The sequence below is a fragment of the Psammomys obesus genome, unplaced genomic scaffold (genome assembly GCF_907164565.1).
Source record: "Psammomys obesus unplaced genomic scaffold, mPsaObe1.curated_primary_1811, whole genome shotgun sequence".
Lineage (NCBI taxonomy): Eukaryota > Metazoa > Chordata > Mammalia > Rodentia > Muridae > Psammomys > Psammomys obesus.
The window spans coordinates 11016514-11037705 of record NW_026591918.1 but is presented as its reverse complement, the minus strand read 5'-3'; the positions used below and the strand labels follow the sequence as shown (position 1 = coordinate 11037705).

Genomic DNA, 21192 nt, shown 5'->3' with positions numbered 1-21192 from the left:
TGAAACACCTGGGGGACGCATCCATTAGAATGCTAAGGAGAAAAAACACAGAATTTAACCAATGTGATTCCAACAGGCAACTGGATTTGTTTCCACATAACACATCACTGTCCCTAGCTGAGTGGGAACAGTTCTAGCATTGAGGATGTCCAGGAAACAGTGAGCAAACCTTGAACAGGTTGTTCAGGAAGTCACACACTCACACAGCTGTGAATCTTCCAGACCAATGGTGGTGTTCAGTGGTGCCCACGCTGGGCTGTTGCCAAGTCTGCTGCCAGTGGGAGAAAATGAATTGGCAGAGCACAGCATCCGTGAACCAAGCCAGCAGGCAGCCACCTGGGAATGATTTCCTCTTTGGATGAAAAAGAAGAGCCTAGAGGAGCTATAATTAAATATCTAGTGACTATTTGTGTTATAACAGCTACGTGTTAGGCTCTGTGGATCTGGGCACTGTTGGTATGGCATCCTGGTTAGTGGGACCAAAAATGTCCAGAAGTAAGTGGGGTACAAGATGCTTCGACAATCTGTAGCATCAGTGGTTGAATTGAGCACTGCTACCTGCCTGTGTGACTCCATGCAGGGAGTCTACCCCTAATAAACAAAACAGAAATAAAGCCAACGATGGATATAGAAAAATACTAATTTCAGCCTTGCATATTGGGACTATTTACATGGCAAATGATACAATGCTGATGGGAAGTAGATATTGATTCAAAGCAAGTTTTCTTTTCTTTTTTTTTTTTGGCAATTCAGGGTTCTAAGAAGTGCTTAAGTAATATATGTCCCCTTTAAATGTAGAAGTGTGACTATATCAAAATGTAAGTGTGCTCACTCTCTGTGGGGGCATGGCAGAGAAATGCTTTCTTCGTATTTGGGAAAAGACGTTGACAAGCTCACAGTGTGATACAGATGCTCCCTGTGGGTGCAAAGCTCACTCTCTTCAACTCTCTGCATCAAGGACAGGCATCCTATGCATTAGTCACTGTATCAGAACACCAATGGGAAGATCAGGACCCAGAGTACGTCTCGACATGAATGAACGTTGCAAGCAAATGATCAAAATCGATGCTTTTCGTGAAAGTTAGGATGAAAAAAGCCTTCAGCCTTTGGCTTGTAAGATGGTGGCTATTTTTTTTATAGTTACCCAGTGGAGGGAGGAATGTGACTGAATCCAGCCCATGAAGATGGCTTGGGACAGCCTGCAGGCAGCATTCACCCCACAGTAATGGCCTGCAGGCTGACATCCTTGATCTCAGCTCGGTTCTCTAGTTCTATGGCCACTCATCATCTGATGGCTTTGAGGCACGTGTCCCTCGTCAAGGGAATGTTCTTGACAGGGGACATGTGTGAGACTGGACTACAGAATTCAGTGAGTGTTTCTGGTGGGATTTAGACAACGACGTGCTCGCAGACTGCGCCCCCCAATGTTAGGTGTGGGGATCATTTTCCTAGGTGACTGGCCAAAAAGAACAGGGCAAACCTTACTTTTCCCATTCTTCTCTCAAGCACTTATCTTCTTAAAGGCAAAACCAAAGAAACAAGCAAACACTTGGACAGAATATTATGACCCAAACTGTGAGGCTTAGATACAGGAAAATGTGCACATCCCTGCCCACAGGAAAGTGCCACAGATGCCTCTCTAAGGTCAAAGCAAGGCCCTGTAACATTAGCCTAGCTCATTAGATCCTATCCCTTTGAGGGATCATTCCTAATGCAACCTGTTACCAGAAACCTTTCCTTGTTGCTCAGTGTGATGAAAGAGTCTTCCTTTTGTGGGCTAAATTTTTGCCTATAACTCCTTGCAAATTTCATCCCTTTTGGTCCCCAAAGATGGCTACAGAGAGAATCACTGACTATATTTCCTGAACCCTAACACCTCTCTCCAGACCCCAGAGGCCTCACCTCTAAGAACTCTAGCTCGGCATCCTCTCCCCACGGCGCAGAACTGAGTCGGTGCATCTCTGAGACTTCTACTTGGGCCCGGATTGCTGTCATCCGCTCAATAAGCCTTGCCGGGATGTAATCTTGAATTCGGAAGTATTCTTTACTCCCCACCTGCTAGGAAGAGCATGCAGAAGAAAGCTTAGCCAGGATCCCTTCCAGCCACTTCTAAATAGAAGAGAAATGTGTGTGAAACCACACTCCCAACAGCCTGGGACAATGACACTCCTTTGAGGTGCCTCTGGAACACAGTGTTGGGTTTGTATCAGAAGTGGGGCCAAACAAGGAAATTTCAGCTATGACATCATCTCTATACAGGACCATGTTTGGAGAGACCAGATCCTTCTCCCCAACCCAAACCTCAATCTGCAGCAGGTCTGCTACTTAAGAAGCTGAGGCTACAGTTCCTCAGGAGAGTCTAGAAGATCAGTGTCAGTTAGTATTTAGTACTGGGTTCCCTCAACACAGACGTGGGGACAAACCGAAGTATGGTGAAGCTCATGGAGATACATCTCCAAGTCCATTGCAAAAAAGGAGAAAGATAGGCCTGGGTAGTGAAGAGCTTACCCTGCTTCTGCATTTCTGATTTCTATCCTGATCTCCAACAGCCTACCCCTGGGTGAACCGTTGTCATCCCATCCCCAAACACTGCTTTGATGGTAGTTATCATGAAGAAGGCAGCTGGGAGTTGGGTGAATCTGACCTTTATTCAGAGGGTGGGTGAGTCAGTGTGACAGGGTTCAGGAGTGCACACCACTGTATCCACCACACCCCACATTCATGCTGTGGCACAATCCTGTAAACACGTGGTCATAGATTGAGAATCCCAGAATTCTCCAGGTGACCCAGAGTGAGTCACGGGTAAGATCAATGGCACAAAAGAAAATTTAAAACAATATTCTCAGTGCTCTAGTGCATTAAAAAAATAAAGCATACTCCAACCAAGGACCTTGCATGGAGAGGACCTAGAACCCCTGTTCAGAGGAAGCCCATAGACTGCTCAGTTTCCAAGTGGGTTACCTAGTAAGGGGTACAGGGGCTGTCTCTAACATGAACTCAGTGGCCAGCTCTTTGATCACTTCCCCCTAGGGAGCGCAGCCTTGCCAGGCCACAGAAGAAGTTGATGTAGCCAACGTTGATGAGACCTGATAGGCTAGGGTCAGATAGAAGGGGAGGAGGTCCTCCCCTATCAGGGGACTAGGAAAAGGGCATAGGGGGAGAAGTGGTAGAGTGGGTGGAACTGGGAGGAGACGAGACAGGGGGCTGCAGTGGGGATACAAAGTGAATAAATTGTAATAAATAAATAAATAAACTAAATCATGTTAGATTGGCCAAAATGCAGAACACTGACAATACCAAGTGTTGTTGGGAATAGAAACAACAGGAATTCACATTCATTGTGGGTGAGAGTTGAAAATTGTACAGCCATTTTGAAAGACAGTTGGTCAACTTCTTGCAGATTTAAAACAGATTCTAATTGAGGCCCTGGCAATTAACCCCAAAGACCGAAGACCTATGTCCACAGAAAAGGCTACCAAGAAGCCAAGACTGTAGCTCAGTGGAAGAGGGCCTGCAGGAAGCCCTGGGTTATGCATAGCAGTGAACATAAACGAATAACTGCACATGGCTGTTCACAGAAGCTTTACCCATAATCGCCAAACCACGGAAGCAAAAGCTGTCCGGGGAGTAAGTGTAAAAGCAAATCAAAACCAAACAAAAAACGATAGTACATCTGGGTGATGGCATATGCTATTCAGCACAAAAAAAAAAAAAAAAAAAAAAAAAAAAAAAACCCACTAACAAGGAAAGGCCATGAAGGTGCTTAAAGGCATGTTACTAAATGACATAAGCCTACATGAGCTCTCCTGCTACAGACACGGTAAAGAGATGAGTGGTTGCCAGCGGACAGACAGGCAGAACGCCAGCAAGGGGAGGGAGCTCTTGACGACTTCTAGAGCGATGAGACGACTCTGCGTGGCCGAATGATAGTGATGCACTCCGTTATATGCTCGTTAAAACATACGCAGTATACGACACGAGGAGCGATCCCTGTGCTAACCAGGTACTCTGGTGACGGCAGTCTGTCAGCACTGGTTCAGCAATTGTAACAAATGTGCCCTCTGATAGGAAATTATGATGTTCACTAGGGGAGATGTTGGCACAGCAGACATTCCTACCTGCCATTTGCTGTAAACTTAACTGTTCTGTTATAGTTGTGTTAAGTCTCCCGAATGCTATCGGCTTTCACCAGCAAGCGGCACAGTTGGGGACACCCTTAGCAAGTGGGATCCAGTGGAAGGGAATAAGGTTGCTGCCAGGACCCCAGCCCCTTCCCTTTTTTGTCATTCTGCTTTCTGGCTACCATGATCTACCATGAGTTTTGTTCTGCTCTACCCCTGAGGTTTGCTCCCTTACCTAGGCCTACCTAAAGAGAGGGAGCCTGTAATCATGGACCAAACTCTGTGAAGCCAAATAAAGCTTCTTTCCTTTAAGCAGATTATCTCTTGTATTCTGTCATAGTGACAGAAAGCTAACAAACATGTGTCCTGAAAAATTAAGTTTATTAAAACATTTAGGGATGGAGAAAAGGAATATAGGATTTTTGTCCCTGCATTTCCTGCTATGAACGTACCTAAGAGAAGATGTCAACAAGGACCTAGAAAGTTCTAGGCACAAGTACCATTGTCTTTGAGGCATTTGTAGAAGAGAAACACCCAAGGTACTACGGTGTGATGATCATCCCAATTATCACTTACATGGCACTATCAGGGGAATGCTCAACAGAGGGACTGGATACTCGATGGACGTCCCAGCCCCATGGAGTCATAGCATGCAAGCGCTCCAGACCCGTGACATCATCAGGAAGGCAGAAAATAATGCAGATGGCGTGCAGCAATGTCTATGACTGTATAAAAATCCCCACGTGATCAGGCTGAAGAGTCTGAGCCTGTGGAACGTTGTTCTGCTGTGATGTGTGATTAAGGAGATTTATTTTTATACTAAATTGCCTTTGTCTCCTTTTTAAAATGCAAATATAATCATGCTACTTCCCTGCTTAAAATTCTGCAGGGGCACCCATCTTTCACAACAACAGCTTTCAGTTCTTTTCCCACCACCAGAAGCATTTCCAAAATAGAAGCCCCTTAGCAAGACATACAAAGTCCTCCAGACTGTGACAGGTGCCACCTAGCCAGCCCCATCACCTCATAAAATGCTGAAAGCCTCTTCTTCTTGCCCGCTAACAACACAGAGAGGCGCTGTCCCTTTTGAAGCCTTGTGGCTGCAGTTAAAATACAGAATGTCCCTTGAAGGCCATGTGATGTCAAAGCCCTGTGTACTTACTATTAGAAGGGAGTGGAACCTTTAAGACAGTTCTCAACATGTGGGTCATGACCCCCTTGGGGGTTGAATAACCTTTTCACAGGGGTCACATATCAGATATCCTGCCTTATGATTCAGAACGGTAGTAAAATTTCAGTTTTGAAGTAGCAACAGAAGTAATGTTGTGGTTGGAGTCACTACAGCATGAGGGACAGTATTACAGGGCGGTGGCATTAGGAAAGTTGAGAACCTTTCAGAGATAGCTGTGTGAGAGGAGTTGTGTCATTGAAAGCATTCCCTTGAGATACTGAGACCCCGGACTCCTCCTATCCTTCCTGTTGGTCTGGAGGTGAGCAGCCTTCACCATTCACTTCTATCATGATTTACTGTGTCACCACATCCCAAACTGACAGAGCCAATGACCATGGATTAAAACCTCTGAAACCAGGAGGCAAGTGGATCTTTCCTCCTTGTAAGTTGATGGCCACAGGTATTTTGTTACAGTGCTAGAAATCTAGCCTACACCCCTAATGCTATTTGAAATACCCACACACAGAGAATCAAGCACAAGTATAGATTCTAGGTAATAACAATATGTCAAAACAGGTTGATTGATTGTAATATATATATATATATATCAGTATGGTTATGTTGTTTTGGGTGGAAGGCTATGCAATGGGGGTCAGAAAATCTCTGCATCTCCAATTGAATCTGCTCTAAAAAATAAAGTTTATTGGTATATTTTTATTGAAGATGGAGTTTTTCATAAAATATATTCTGATTACAATTTTCCCTCCCCAACTTCCCCCATCCTCCCCACTTCCTCAATGGCCCAAATCCACACCCTTACTTGTATATGATTCTGCTGCTATGGCAAGGGGCTGCTATAGTCAAGAAGAGGCACTGTTTGAGAGGACATGCCTCCCAGTAAAACTGCCCCTGACTGACTCACACTCAGGTGCAAAGACTTTAAACCATCTACAGATTGTCTATCTAGAATATGTGGTGTCAGCTTTGCAATATTTATGTGGGTTAGATGTTTATGTCAATGGCAGATAGAGTGATCTCTTAGTAAAGCTTGGCTATTAATATTGGTGATAATGGTGATTAAAAGCTCAGTATGTGTGCCTTACTGTGGTATGGCTTTGGTCTGAGTGATCCCCAAGAGACAGTGGACAGTCTTGATCTCCAGTGTGGTGCTATTGGGAAATGATGGAGCTTTCATGGAAGAAGAACTGTTGGTCACTGGAGGCTTCTCTTCAGAAGTAACCGTGGGACCTCAGCCTCTCTCCCTCTGACTTCCTATTTGGCATTATGAGTTCCTCCCAACATGTGCTCCCACCATGAGGTCCTGATACCCAGCACCCTCATCAAACCAACGGAGTGGTCCAATCCTGGACTTCAAGCTTCTAAACCTATGAGCTAAATAAACCTTTTCTCTTTGTAAGTTAACTTTTTTGGGTATTTCATCATAATAGGACAAACTAACTAATGTAAAGCAGGATGTACTAGACAAGGACTATATTACAATGTATGAACTTGTTTGTTTGACCTTGTATAATGCATAACACAGAAAGAATGTTCAGTGGATGCTTGTTTGATAAATGAATGGGTGGGTAGGTTGCTGGATGGAGCACTTCTCAAAGGCAAAGCCTCCATATTCCTAACAGTCTCAGCATCCCATGTTCATCTTTCCAGTGATTCCACCCAAAGGCCCCAGGCACCACCCTACCTCCTTAGGATAATTGCCAAACTCAGCCTGCAGGGCAAGGACTGCCAGCTGCAGCAGTGTCTCATCGTTGCAATACAGCCTGTCTTCTAAAATGTCTTTTCGAAGTTGCAGGTAAAACTGATGCCTTGTTGGGCTGTGCCTAGCAAAGAAACACAAGAATGAAGAGAGCTTGGATGTGGAGAGCTAGAAAAGCAAGGGTTTCTCAGACTGGGAAAATGAAAACAACCCATCAGAACTCAGAGAAGAGAGATTAGTGTGGACTCCTCTGCCCAGACCAGTCCTGATGAGGGCTTCTCTATACCAGATACCCAAGAGGATGTAATTCAAGCCATAAAACTTATGTTCAGTTAGGTAGTCTCTCCAGTAAGCAATGAAAAACCAGAGAAGGTGAGCTGAATCAAAGCCAATGTACACCCCTGGAGTTGTGGAGCTGTGCATGGCAGAGACTTAGGGAAAAGAGAACTTAAATGTTGAGTGGACTGTTTGAAATACGTGGAGCGATTTCTCATTTTGATAGGCCCTGCCTATAAAAGACTGGTTTCCTCTTGATTCCATTACATCAGAATCCCGTGGACAGAAACTGGCCTTTATATGTTATCTATTATCCCTCCCCTGTGTTATCTGCTTATCCACTACCTGTAATACCAGCCTGGACCATAAACCCTTCAGCGATCCCAGGAATGGGCTGTGGTACTCACCGGAGCAGCCCATAGTGACTGACAAAGAACTTTATCCGCAGAAAGAGTGTTAAAGTGTTCATGGAACCTTTTGGGTGCTGCTCTCTCCAGCCTTCTGGGGCAAGTTTGCACAATCTGGTGTCTGTGTCCAGGAAAAAGAACTCTTCATCTGGGATGGAAAAAGAGATTGGAGGAGAATCAATAAGGTGTGCCTCCCCCCCCCCCCAACACACACACACTCATCCCTAGAGCTCTGCCCAGAGGGGTGGGGAGGGATATAAGCTGCATTGGTGCAGGAGAGAGCAGAAGGTCCCTTTTGTATCTGGTAACAGGGGACTCTTGCAGGGGCCATAGGAGTGGAGAGAAGGAGACAAAGAAAATCGATCAAAAACACACATTACAGACAGCCTTCCACACGAACAGCCTTCAAGTCTGCAGGTTCAACTAACCATATGCTGAAATATTTGTACATGTACTGAATAAGTACAGGACTTTTTGTCAATGTCCCCTGTATGGTATAAGAGGGCACCTTTTGGATAGTTTTCACACTGAATTGGGCATTCTGAGGACTCTAGAGACACAGGGGAATGCACAAGGCACACATACACACCACTTCCTTTTGCTTATGAATGTCTATGGATTTGGGTGTCCGCTGGAGTCCTAGAATCTATTTCCTGTGGACGCTGAGTGACAACTGCATTTATGATGAAGAGCTGCCACTTAGCACCTTGTTCCCAGCTGTCATTTTATGACAAAGGCATGGAGTATGAAGTTTCTGCCACATGCCAGGTCTTTCTGCATCGACTGGCCCATCTTGCACCTCCCAGACACAGACTACTAAACATCTGCATACTCCTCCAACTCATCCAGTGAGCCCAGGCACCCACTGCAATGGTACTCATGACTCAGTTTCTCTCTCCCTCCCTTGCCCCTCATTCTTTCTTTCTGCCATGTAAGGACTCAGTGAGAAGGATTTCCGCTGTGATCCAGAGGGCAGATCACTATAAAGAATAAAAATCGGCTGACGCTTTCATCTTCGACCTCAAGACCCCATCTTTGAAGAGAAAAAAGCCTACTGTTTAAGCCACCCACTTATGCCACTTTATTGCGGCAGTCCCTCCATCTCGTCCACATGGACAGTTAAATCGGTCTGAACTACTGAATGCTGTCCCCATCCTTCTTCTCCTTGAAAAGCTGCTCTCAGTCAAACTGGGAAACATAGGGTCCCAGGATTCCTGCAGGTCAACCCCTGCCTGAAGCTCCATATATACCAAGCTGTCTGCTCCTATGCTCCACCCTCCTACCTCAGTGTGTAGGACAGTGATTTGTTCCAGGGTGAGACTCCCACCACAGTTAGAAAGCAGGGCTTTGAAATTAGCCACAGCCTTGCTGCCTGGGCTGCTATGTGTGGAGAGGTAGGTAGCTGTCCAGACACTTCTAATGGCTGTCACCCTAGAATCCCAACACTCCACCCTTTCTGCTGAGTTTGACTCTCCACCCCACATTCACTGTCCCATATGTTGGATTTTCTCCCAGAGGAAATGAGCTCCAAGTACAGTCTGGCTGGCAAATCCTCCCAAGATGGTCTCTTTCCAGATTTCTTCAGGAGGCCCCTCCCTAAGCAGCTCCAGAAACCCAGGTATCATCCCCATAAGAAGTGTTTACAAGCTCCTCCTTGACTGGAGGGAAAAGGTTATATTCAAATACATTTTGCTTATTTGTTCATCTAGTGTTTTGAGCATATATGTGCATTTTTGTGTACATGTGGAAGCACATGTATGTATGTGCCTGTGAAGGCCAGAGGACAGTCTTGAATGCCATTACTCGAACATCATCCAGCACTTTTAGTGAGACAGGGACTCGAGGTGTCTTGGAACTCCCCAGGGAGGTTTTATTGGCAGGCCAGCAAGCCCCAGGGATCTGCCTGCCTCTGCCTCCCCAGCACTGGGATTATGGTGGCATACCGTCACACTTAGATTGTTCTACACATGAGTCCTGGTAATCAAATGCAAGTCCTGCTTGCAGGGCAGGCACATTACCAACTGAGTCATCTCCCAAGCCCTGGTTTCTACTGAGATTATACACTTCACATCAATAAAATGCAATGTTTTCTGTGGGCTGCCCAGTCAGGAAGTGTAGCTCTCGCCTCTCATCAACAAGGCTTCTTTTACAGAAGACAGGAACAATTACAGAAAGCCACTGCTTGTCAAAACACGAAGAACAACTGGCCATGGGGCATCCAACCCCAGCTGGTATGACTACAACACACCCCTACACCCCTACACTCCTACACTCCTATACCCCTACACCCCTACACCCCTACACCCCTACACCCCTACACCCAAAGCTCCAGGAACACAGTGGAAGAGGGAGTGGAAAGACTGTCAAAGCCAGAAGACCAGGAAGTCTGCTGCAAGGTTGTGTCTTCTACATATGACAGGAAAGCCATACCCATGAAATCGCAACGATATCGCTGCCTAAGCAAGATCTGAATAGTAACGATGCCAATTGGCATGCCAGTGTGGCTGGGGGCAAGCGCACGGGGCTCTAACCCTAGATGAAAAGCTACAGGACACTAATGACTGTTGAAAAAGAGAATTAGGTTTCCCCAGAGATGAGGTCTCTAATGAGTTATCTAATGCCAAGTGTCATTCCTGAAAACATATGCTTACAGGCATCACTAAAGAGACGCAACAGGGTGTATGTGTGTCTGGGTGTCTGTGTGCCTAACAATATTGTTGTTGTTGTTGTTGTTGTTATTAAATAAGAGGCTGTGAATTTGAAAGGTGTGGCATGGATTGGGTTGGAGGGAGGAGAGGAAGGGGAGGTGATGTAGCTATATTTTAACTAAAATGTTTTTTTTTAAAAAAAACAAAGTGATTTGAGTAGTTTCTATTATATAGAAGGCACTTAAAAAGAATATGCTTCCTAAAAATGCTTTCATTAGTTTGTTTGTTTCATAAGTTAAACTTCATCAGTCACGACCTACATAACAGCACAGAATGGCTGTTCCTTCTGTTTGAAAATGGGGTCCTTGTGGTAGAGTTGCTGAAGAGAACTCTTGGGAAACAAGGACACTGCCACCAGCCCCACTGTGCCACCCTGAGAACTCACAGGCAAAAAGGGCCTTCATGAAGAGAAAGACTTGGGAAGAAATATAAAAACCATTCTCTCATGAAAGATTAAGTTGGGTTATTTGGAGCCAAGGTACAAAATGCCAGCATCACCCCAGATAATTTAGAAATGTTTTCAATATTTGTTTGTCTAACTTCAGAGGACTATAACTGATCCGACCTGGCCAGCCACTAACCCACATTCTACCCACATTATTTCATGACAGTCTGTGCTCACTTGTGCTTTTCACACAGCACCCTTTATGCCAACTTGTGTTGAGGTCAGCAAAGTAAGGTGTCCCAGGATCAAGTAGCATTTCAGGAGAAACAGAGTTCAGATGCTCGTGTACCTGGGTTCCCAGAAGCTCCAGGTCAATAGTGTCCCCAGGAAACACCTACCTTTCACATAAGCCAAGCCAAAGTAGGTGGTCTCCTCAAGGTTGGTGAAGGACATGACAGCAGTGAAGACAGCTCCTGCTGTGGACTCCACATCACACTTCACCTCCAGACATTGTCCGCTCAGTAGGACCACACAGAGGTCTCGGAGAGCCAAGTAGGATTTCCCTTTTTTGGTCTGAAAACAGTAACAGTAGCAATGCTCACAATTAAGATGAGTCTTTAACTTAGGCAAGTCACCAGGCTAAGCATGTTCCATGCAATAACTCATTTAATTGCCTAACTACCTATGAGATGAGTATAGTTTTGCTCCCTGGTAGCAGATGAGAAGTTGAGGCTCAGAGACAATGGGGGACTCTTCAAGGGTTGCACAGTTAGTAAAGGGCACAACCCAGACCCAAGTCTGAGCTTTATGAAGAGTCTCTGAGGTTAGTACTGTGGGGAGGTGAGACTGCTCCATCTCTTTCCCCAGCTTTTCTTCAGACCCATCCACGAGTCCTACACGCCTGACTAAGACAGAGAGGGCTTCCTCATGTTCATCTGCGTTGCCCTGAGCTACAGAGAAGACAGGCAGGAGGGTGCCATAGAAACCTGGGAAAAGAAAGACACCATCCCAACCTTCCCACAGCCCTGTCTCCAGAAGACCCATGAGCCAAAAGGCAGAATTGAAGTACAGGGTTGGCCAGATAGGCATCTTGGCTCTAGGAGTATGAGAAATGGGAAGATCATCATCCCAAATGCTCAACATTAGCTGAGAACCTCATGGCCCCAGGCTGGGCATGAGCCATGAGGATGTGTACTCCGTTAAGCTGGGTAGCACACCCATATGGTGTTCTCAGTCTGTCAGACCCTTCTCCTGAAACCCCTCATGCCTCTCTCCTTCCCCTCTTGTCACTTCCTGTGTAAAAGAGCATTTTTCCCTCATCCCCTTCCATCGTCTTCTAACCTCTTCTACCCTTATACGTGTTCTCAAAAATTTTTTAAAGCACAAATCATGACCTGGCGTTCTTTTTTTATTATGAATTTGTCTCTCTTTTCCTCCTCTTGTCAGACTGTAGGCTTCACAGGGAAAGGACTTTTTTTGCCACAGCATGCAGTGGGGCCTGGCAGAGTACCAGCTTGTGGAGATACTCCACAGCATCGGTGCTGAATGAGCAGATGAAGGCTGGATTGGGAGTAGGTGAGAGAAGGACAGAAGGCCACAAGGAGCTCCTCTCTTAAAGGAAAATGAGAGGCAGGAGTGGGGTGGCCATGCCCTGGCAAGAGTCTGGAGGGATGGAAGAGATAGAAGATGGAGTGACTAGAAAGGAGAACACTATTCTTTATACAACTTTGAAAAGGCAGCATGAGCAGGGATGGGAAGAGGAAAGGAAGAGGGACATGGGGACTCAGGGGAGAAGGGCCTAGCTCAGGGAGATTCCAGATGTCCTTGGAAGACACTATTTAAAGTACAGTCAGCATTGAGTTTGTTTGTCTTGAGGATTCCTTCCCATCCCACCCAGTCTAACTAGTAATTACCACAATGGATCCAGGCAAATGTAGGGTCACCGGGGCCTCTCCAGCCAACAGGATGAACTCTGGTCTGGGGCACTGAGAAAAACATTCAGGATACCAAAGGTGAAAAAAGAAGTGCAGGAGGCTCCAGGCTTGGAGCTCATGCTCCTCTGCCTTCTACAGCCCTCTGCCTCCCAGGGTGCCCCCCCCCAAGAAACAGGTTCCAGATATGATAGAGGCAAGAGACCCCTCCACTCTGTCCACCTCAACAGAGGGAGGCCTGACAGTGAGGTGTAGAAGATTGACAGCATGCTGACTCTCACTGGATGCATCATTAGAGGGTAGCATTCAAACGGCTGTATGTAATCGTCACGTGTACCAAAAACAAGCTGGGCATAGAGGCACACATCTCTAATATCAGTACTCAGGATGTAGAGGGAGGAGCATCAGAAGTTTCCACAGTAAGATCCTATCTCAAAAAAAGACCTTAAGGAAAACCAAGAGCTGAGGAGGTTTTCAGTGGGTAAAGTGTCAAGTACTACATGAGGACCTGAGATCAGTACTCCAGAACTCGTGTAAAAGCCAGGCATGATGTCGCGCATCTCTAACACTAGCATCAGGTAGATGGGAGCGGGAGGCTCCCTCAGCATCACTGGTCAGGCAGTCTAACTGAATGCGGAGAGTTCCAGGTTCAGGGAGAGACCCTGCCTCAGAAAGTCAAGGTGGCGTGCAAACTGGTCTCAGTAAGCTAACTGACTCATCAGCAGAGTTCTTCCACAGGAGTATAAATAGACTTCAGGGGCCACCCTGTATCTGTATGTCCCATTAGCTTGACCTTCAAGGCTGGGCAAGTTGGTGTAGCTGCTCTCTGGCCTCAGTTCCCCTATGTTTTCCCAATCCTATCACACACACCGCCACCAGCCAACAAGAAAAAAGATTCACCTTTTACTAGCCATCTTGCAATCCCAGGCATGTCCCTGCCTTTTGTAAGCCCAAGGGGCCCTCTGACAAGTGCATTCTACCTTGACAGCTCTCTTATATGCCACACTGTGCTGTTGCTCTCCACACACGTGGCCTCAAACTTCAGAAGTGTGCCTAAACCAGCCTCACTCCCTAAGCAGCATCTATGGTATGGCCAGTCGGAGCTGGGAAGAACTGAATGATACCTAGCTTTGAGTGGCCAGGTTCAGGTTTCTGCCGGTACAGATCAGTGAATCCCAGTTCAAGGTCTCTGAGTCCTGAAGCCCCTGCCTGTCTTTGCCCTCTGTGTTTCAGATCCTAGCTAAAGCACATTCTTGACAGTGTCCTCCAGTTCCAGACCTCTTTGCTCACCTTTCCCTTTCTTTGCAGGAAATCCCTTGGAGAAGATGTCGCTGGCTGCGAGCTTTCTGCTTCTGCCAAGAGCATAGGCACAGAGCCACACCGAGGACCCTCCTCACAATCACAGGGACCTGCCCCTGTGAAAGCACTGGACAGGAGTGAGGCAGAATGAAGCACTTGATGCATCATCCTGCGAGAGACTCAGCTGCCACATCTTGAGAGGTTACACAGCCTCTTCCATCAGTGAAGCTGAGATCCTCGGAAGTGAAGGCTACACAGGCACAGAGTGGGGATACAACCACATCTTCTCCTCCTCTACCCCAGAATTCTGCCTCTGTGCTCACCATGAACCCAAGATCCCAACCATCCCTAAAGAGATCACGGCTCTGAATTTGTTTTTGAAACTTTAGACATCCCAACTGTTTTGACAATAAACAGTCATGTACCACCTACTGATTGACCCCTTGGTCCTCAGAAGACCAACAGGAGTCCTGTGAGACAATGGAGCTGGTGCACTCTTGTCAGCTAGAGAGGCTGAAGCCATCACAGTGTGCACAGTATATCATGCTCTCATGGAGATGCTGGGGCCACAAACCCACTCCCCAGGAGTGAAGCTAGCCCTTCCAGTCTACAGCTGGCCTCAGAGAGGCCAGGAGACCTGGCTGACCCCTGCTGAAATCACCAAGGCACAGTCATGAGCTCTGAGTCACTGTGGCCTGTAGCCACTGTGCTTCATGGTTGTTTGCTATGCAGCAAACAGGATGTGCCTGGGAATCACCACTAAAGCACCAAGGCTCATGCTGTTCCATCTCTGAGCCTTACTGGTATTCCCAGAAGATGTGGGGTTCCTGACAATACTGCGGCCAGCAGGGCCCACATACCTTGGCTTCCTGCTCGTGTCATTTTCTGAAGAACATCACTAATCAGCAAAGAAGCAGGGCTCGGTAGCAGGAGACTGACCTGGTAACGAAGCTGCTGCGACTGTGCGCTGTGGCACTCCAGCACCGCTCCAAGGAGCTCTGCGTCTCTGGGCTTCTGTTGGAAACTACCAAAGAGCATGGTGGGTAGGGGAGGTGCAAACAGCTTGGCTGTACAGGATAAGCAGCCCAGAGTGTGTGGATACCGCCACAACTGGTCAGCTGTGTGCCCTTGGTGAAAATGAATGTCTCTGAGTCTGTATTCTCAGACTGCAAGTGGAAATGGCAGTCACAGAGTAGGGAGGTGAGGAGGGTGTTAGAGGTGGGTGTAATCCTAATGACAAAAAGCAAAGGGGTTCCTGGATTTAGGAATAATGACAGTAACTTTCAATAAAAATAAGTAAAATTAGGTTTGGTGGCAGACATCTATAATCTCACTTCTCAGAGGTTGAGACAGGAGGACCAAGAGTTTGTGGCTAGACTATAAAATTGTTTCAAAATAAATAAGCAAATAAATAGGGCGTGATGGTTAAAACTGGTCAGCTTGACAAGATCTGGACTCAAAGCTCTGGACACATCTTAAGAAACTTCTTAGATTGGTTTAACTGAGATCCACTGTAATGATGAGTCTTGCCATCCCAGACAGAATGAAAAAAAAAAAAGCAAGAGCATCCATCTTTCTCTGCTTCCTCACCGAAGATGCAATGTGCTCCACTGCCACAAGCTCCTGCTGCATGGCTTCCTACGTCATGGACTGTGTCCTAAAACTGTGAAGACAACCAAACCCTGCCTCCTTCATGCGCTGTTGTTACCTCACAGCAACAAGAAAAATAATGAAAACATGACTCAGGTTCAGATAGTTGAAAAGCAGGTAAAAGCATATTTGAAGCTTATTGTAAAAGCATACCTAAAATAACAACAAAACAACAAAAGTCTTTTGTGAGTTATTTGCGTGTCATTCTACGTAGAAGGGCTAGAAAGATGGTTCAGTGATTAAGAGCACTGGCTGTTCTTCTGGAGGCCCCAGGATCAATTTCCATCACACATAAGCATCTGTAACTCCAGCTACAGAGGATCTTATGCCCCCTTCCGGCCTCCACAGGCATCAGACACTCACGTGGTGCACAGACATACATGCAGACAAAACACACATACATAAAATAAAATAAAACCTTTTCATTGTTTTTCTAACTTGCTCTCATCAATTTGAACAATTAGACTTCGATTTTAAAGAGCTAATATTTAATGTAATTAATTCTAGTCAGCTGTTAAAACTTTACTAGGCACTGTGACCCTAGGCCCGTAGTGCTTCCGGAGAGAGTGGCACTTACACAGGAGCTCTCTGAGTATGTAGCAGGGGTGTCCAGATACTTAGGGTGGGAGACAATGGAAGGGTCACCTTAAGTACCCTCTGTCCAAACAGGAACACTCAGGGCCTTCACTCACCTCTCCGAGGCTGCATAGTGTCAGAGGCCGGAGCTCCGGGGCTCTCACTGCCAGCCCGCTGCAGCCTGCTCCTGAGAAAGCAGCTTCTGCTCTGCTGCTCCTGCACGCTGTCCTCCACAACCCTCCTCTCCACCTGAGGATTGAGGGAATGGCAAATCAGCAGCAGGTGAGAAGGGTGCATTTATACCAACACGTGCAAGCCATCTTTCAGGCTAACTAACTCCTTACAGACATCTGCTAGACACATGCTCTATCATTGAGCCCCAGTATTTGGCTGAATTAAATTCCAATCGCTACGAATAGCTAGTGGCTACCCAATGGGAATGATGGATGCTATGACTGACCTCAGAGATGGTGCCCAGCACCAAGCCCACCAGCCGACTGACATGAAGACTGGCAGGGGCTGGGAACACGGCCACTTCTTCCTGATGAATCCGGCAGGCTTCCAGAACTGCCTGCAGTGGCCTCCGTCTCTGAGGTTGGTCTTCACACATGGCCAGCAGGAGGGAGTGTAGGGGTTCCAGAAGCTGCAGGGGCTACAGAGCATACAGTGGTGAGAAATGTGGCCAGGAGAAATGGCTGCTGCATGCGGGGAGCCAAGGCCCACATGCTGCTCCAGAATACACATTTATCACAACCAGGACACGTTTGCTTCTTCTGGAGCAGACATCTGTTCTACCATTAAGGCCAAGCAATGGTTTCTATAGCCACTGTGCACAGGACTGCTCTCTAATTGTAGCTCTTCTGCTCTAAGCTGGAAAGCCTGTGCTGAAGGCAGTGGACCTTGACCTGAGCCAAATGCTTGACCACACCAGTGGTGAGCCACACTTGCACTCACATGCTCTCTCTCTCTCTCTCTCACACACACACACCATTGACCTTGTAGCCTGGTATTTCCTACAGTTGTTGGGGGAAGCAGTTATCTCATGACAACTTCCATCTGGAACATGAGTCCAAGAGAATCAGATCTTCAAGTTCAAGTGGCCTTCATGCAGAGTCATCAGCAGGAGGAAAGGGCTCGGTCACCATTGCTAAAACTCTATGCTGCATACATATTTCAAGCCAAAGAAAAAGAATACTTGTGCCACAGAGGAGGACAGTGCAGCCAGTCCTGATGAGACCTGACAGGCTAGGGTCAGATGAAAGGGGAGGAGGACCTCCCCTATCATTGGACTTGGAAAGTGGCATGGGAGGAGATTAGAGAGGGAGGGTGACATTGGGAGGGGAAAAGGGTAGGGACTACAGCTGGGATACAAAGTGAATAAATTGTAATTAATATAAAAAATTTAAAAAGAAAATACATGTCAGCATGAAAAAAAAGTAGTCTTGTACAAGTACTCTCTTCACGCTCTCGGGAAGCCTTGTATGGTGTCTGGCTTCACAGCAAGCAGGCCACTGTGTCGAGTATTTACAGAGCTCACTGGAGGCCACTGTGTCCAGCCCAGTTATTCTTCATCCTCATTACCTTAAAGATCACAGTCTCACACAAATGTTATCGCAGTTCCACACAAATGTTATAAAGAGCAGGAACAGCTAAAGATGACAAAGACTTGACCTCAGGAAACACAGGACCCCACGAGTATTCAGGCAAAAGCCTGACCCAGGCAGACCTCAGATATCAGCAGGGGTTTAGGGACAAGGTAGAAAGACTTTTCAGGTGGCATATGTGCAAAAGCAGAGGGGTATAGGCGAGCTGGTGCGAATGAGCTGGTAGAAGTGAGCTGGTGTCTGTGTGTCTGCTGTCTGAAAGGGCTACACTAGGGCCCATGCTAGAATGGAAGTGTGGGGCCCCAAAGTACTGGGTCCAAAATGGAGCTGACAGAGGATTAAGCCAAGCATGGGATTACAAATCATACATCCGAAACACAAGCCCTGGGGATGTCAGAGAACCAGCAGACAGGAGCAGGAACAAAATTCTGGAATCTGTGTTCGCTGATGAGATGCTGAAATATAATCATGAGGGCAGCAGGTAGCGAGTAGGGGGCAGCGTTGGGCAGGGTGAGTTGTAAATGGTTTTCTGCCTTAGAGGTAGGAGGAGGTAAGTGAGGGAGGAAGAAAGAAAGGAGTGGGCTGGTGAAAAGGAAGGGAGGACCCCGTGGACAGGGTCAATGATGTTTTTAAAAGATTCTTATGATGTCAAATAAAAATGTGCATTCACACATTCCTGTAGATATGGGCACACATACACATACATGCACAGACGTGAATGGATGCATACACACAGTACATGCGCTCATAGACTGAATTGTGCGACATGCTTTACCCCATAAAGCTTCTATGTCTTGAGGTTTGCCATAGTCAATAACAAGCTAGTCTGAAACCTCTTCCAGAGGAGACATTGCAGGGTGTATTTTACCTCAATTACCGAGCACAGAACCCTTTCCTCAGGGCAGCAGTTCCCTTCAGAAAGGGCTGATTTTAAAAGCATTTGAGAGAATACATAACTGACTGTCATTGTTATGTATGAAATCCTCTGGCTTGCTACCTCCTCTAGGCAGAGTGAACATGTAAATTGTACATTTACTCCCAGTCCCAACTTGGTCTGCTTGAAGTGTCAGAGAAGATGCTGAGGTTGTTTACGGGAACAAGTTGTACAACTGGCTGGCAATTCCTGGGTAAGGCTTTGGACAGAAGGGCAGTGACAGCCATACTCAATGCATGTGGCCCAGCCAGGGGAGAGCTTCGCAGCTAATCCAGAAGGATGAGCTGGTGAGATGTGAGCCACTCTTGTTTACAGACCTGGTTTGGTGGAACACGAAATCCTGCTGACCAGTAGAGAGTCATCCCTAAGGAATAGACGTGCATCTGCCCAAGAGAAGAACACATGGTTAGAAGTCAGGCATGCGACTCCAAAGCACCAAACAGCTTCACAAGCAAGGGCTGGGAATCTGCCTAGCCAAGCACCATCTGCACCCCTTGACCTTTACTGCCTCCCACGCTGCAGACTAGAAATGCATTTTCCATTTTCCAGCAGTAACTGTGACTCCCAGTTTGGTGAAAAATAAGAGAAAACATCTGTTAGGGTGCTTTTGGAAGAAAACAAAAACAAAACAAAATGAAACTTTGGCTTTATAGAAAAAAGAAAAGAAACGTGTCCGGTCCCACCCTTGCCCTGTTGTTTCTACCTGGAATACCACATGACGTGTGGAACCACAACAGCCATCTTATAAGCGTGTGGAAAGAAGCACAAGGATGGAACTATACAACCCGAGTCCTTGCTGGTGTCACTGAGCTGCGACTCCCACCTAAATTCCCTTCCTGAGTGACTGAAGACTACCTGTGGAGCTGGCTGTTGCATGTTACACTTTCTGTTTCTTGTAACCAAAGCCAGCTGCCCACTACATGACATGGGTCAGTCTTACTACAATGGCCTCTATCTTGTCAGAAAGGGACACAGCATAACAGGAAGAGTAGGGTCCGACTTCTCTGAAGTGCCTTGTTTTTAGGGAGCGTTCTGCCCAAACCCTCATAAGGATGGAATACAAAAGTACAGGGGAGTGGCCATCATCAGGCCAAGCCCCATTATAGGCCTATAAGCCTTTGCTTATTCGAATGTATTTAGTCTTCACAACAACCCTCTGAGGCAGGTGTTTAACTCACCCTGTTTTAGGTAAGAGGAAACTAAAGCAAAGAAAAGCAAAGGGTTTGCTTTAATAAGACCCAAATGTGAGATTGAACCCAGCTCTGGAGCTCATGCCCTGAGCATCATAGCTGTAGCTTCCAGATGAATGGCTGTCCTATGGTGGATGCTGGAGGCTTTCATTGTAGGAGGCAAAGCCCATTGTCTTGAAAAGACTTTTGGAACGCTGGAAGAGAAGCCTTGAAGCAGCAAATTGTGTGTTAAAGCTGTGGTTACTGGAGCAGACAGGGGTGCAGTGTCTCACACAACTGGGTTGAGGCCCCACATCACAGGAATGAGGAGTGAACCAAGCGTCACCTGGCCACTAAACTATTATCTGTATCTGATATTGCACCCCTAAAGCCCAGCCCCAACTCCATACCCAGCATGGGAAAGTTCCTAAGCTGCATCCTGGGTGCAAAGCTGAACCCAGTAGGCTCTATCCCAAATCCTAAACACAGCCTCCAGCATGACATACCAGAATGCTAAGGAGAAGGGTTTGACAGCAACTCTGTGAACAAGAATGCCATCTGCCTGACGGGAGGGTGAGAGAGGTAAGGCAGCTCAAGGGCCTCCCAGCTAGAGACACGCCCACATCTGCCACCTGTGTCTATTCTAGACATGGGCATGATGCTGAGGTGTTGGTTAGAGTAAGATGTCAGTCTCAGAACAAAATCAGGGTTTGGAAAGTGTCATAAGCACAGCTGCTGCTGAAACCTCTATTCTCCTGACTTCTCAGATCTTTCTCACAACCTTATGTCAAGTTGGATGAAGAGAGAATTGATGTGGTGAATGGAAGCGAGCCATGGTCACCAAAACTCTTTGGATGTAGAACATCGTGAGGCTAGGTGACACTGCCTGATTCTTCTTAAGGGAGCAGAGGGTACTGCCTTCAGCCCCTCCTGCAGGTACTTCAGAGGTTAGCAAAAATAGAGAGGTAAGCAGCCAATACACTTTCAAGATGGTTTAGAACTAGTCTCACCCCTACACCGGCTCTCTCAGACTCAGATGCACTGTCTGGTTTTTTTTCCTAGTTAGCCTCTTAGCAGCACTCCTACCAGTTCTGGACTCAGCCTCTTCTGGCCTTAGAATTCCCCCAAGGCCTGACACTTCTGCATGGAGGAAGCAAGAAGGGGATCTAGGTTTTCTCTAACTCTGAACGATAAGGCAGCCAGACCTCCCTCAAGGCACTCTATGGAAGCCAAACTGCCACAGG

General features: G+C 46.7%; 1 protein-coding gene across 1 annotated transcript in view; it reads right to left on the bottom strand.

Moving 5' to 3' along the window:
- The window catches only part of Frmpd2 (FERM and PDZ domain containing 2), a 101280-nt gene that overhangs the window by 53748 nt on the left and 26340 nt on the right, over positions 1-21192 (bottom strand). Inside the window, exons 4-14 of the mRNA XM_055612436.1 lie at positions 19097-19162; positions 16702-16893; positions 16358-16490; positions 14955-15039; positions 14653-14666; positions 14007-14131; positions 12699-12770; positions 11184-11358; positions 7693-7840; positions 6995-7133; positions 1903-2058 (exon numbers count right to left, since the gene is read on the bottom strand). Of these exons, the coding sequence (XP_055468411.1) occupies positions 1903-2058; positions 6995-7133; positions 7693-7840; positions 11184-11358; positions 12699-12770; positions 14007-14131; positions 14653-14666; positions 14955-15039; positions 16358-16490; positions 16702-16893; positions 19097-19162 (1305 nt within the window). The remainder of the gene's footprint in view (positions 1-1902; positions 2059-6994; positions 7134-7692; positions 7841-11183; positions 11359-12698; positions 12771-14006; positions 14132-14652; positions 14667-14954; positions 15040-16357; positions 16491-16701; positions 16894-19096; positions 19163-21192) is intronic.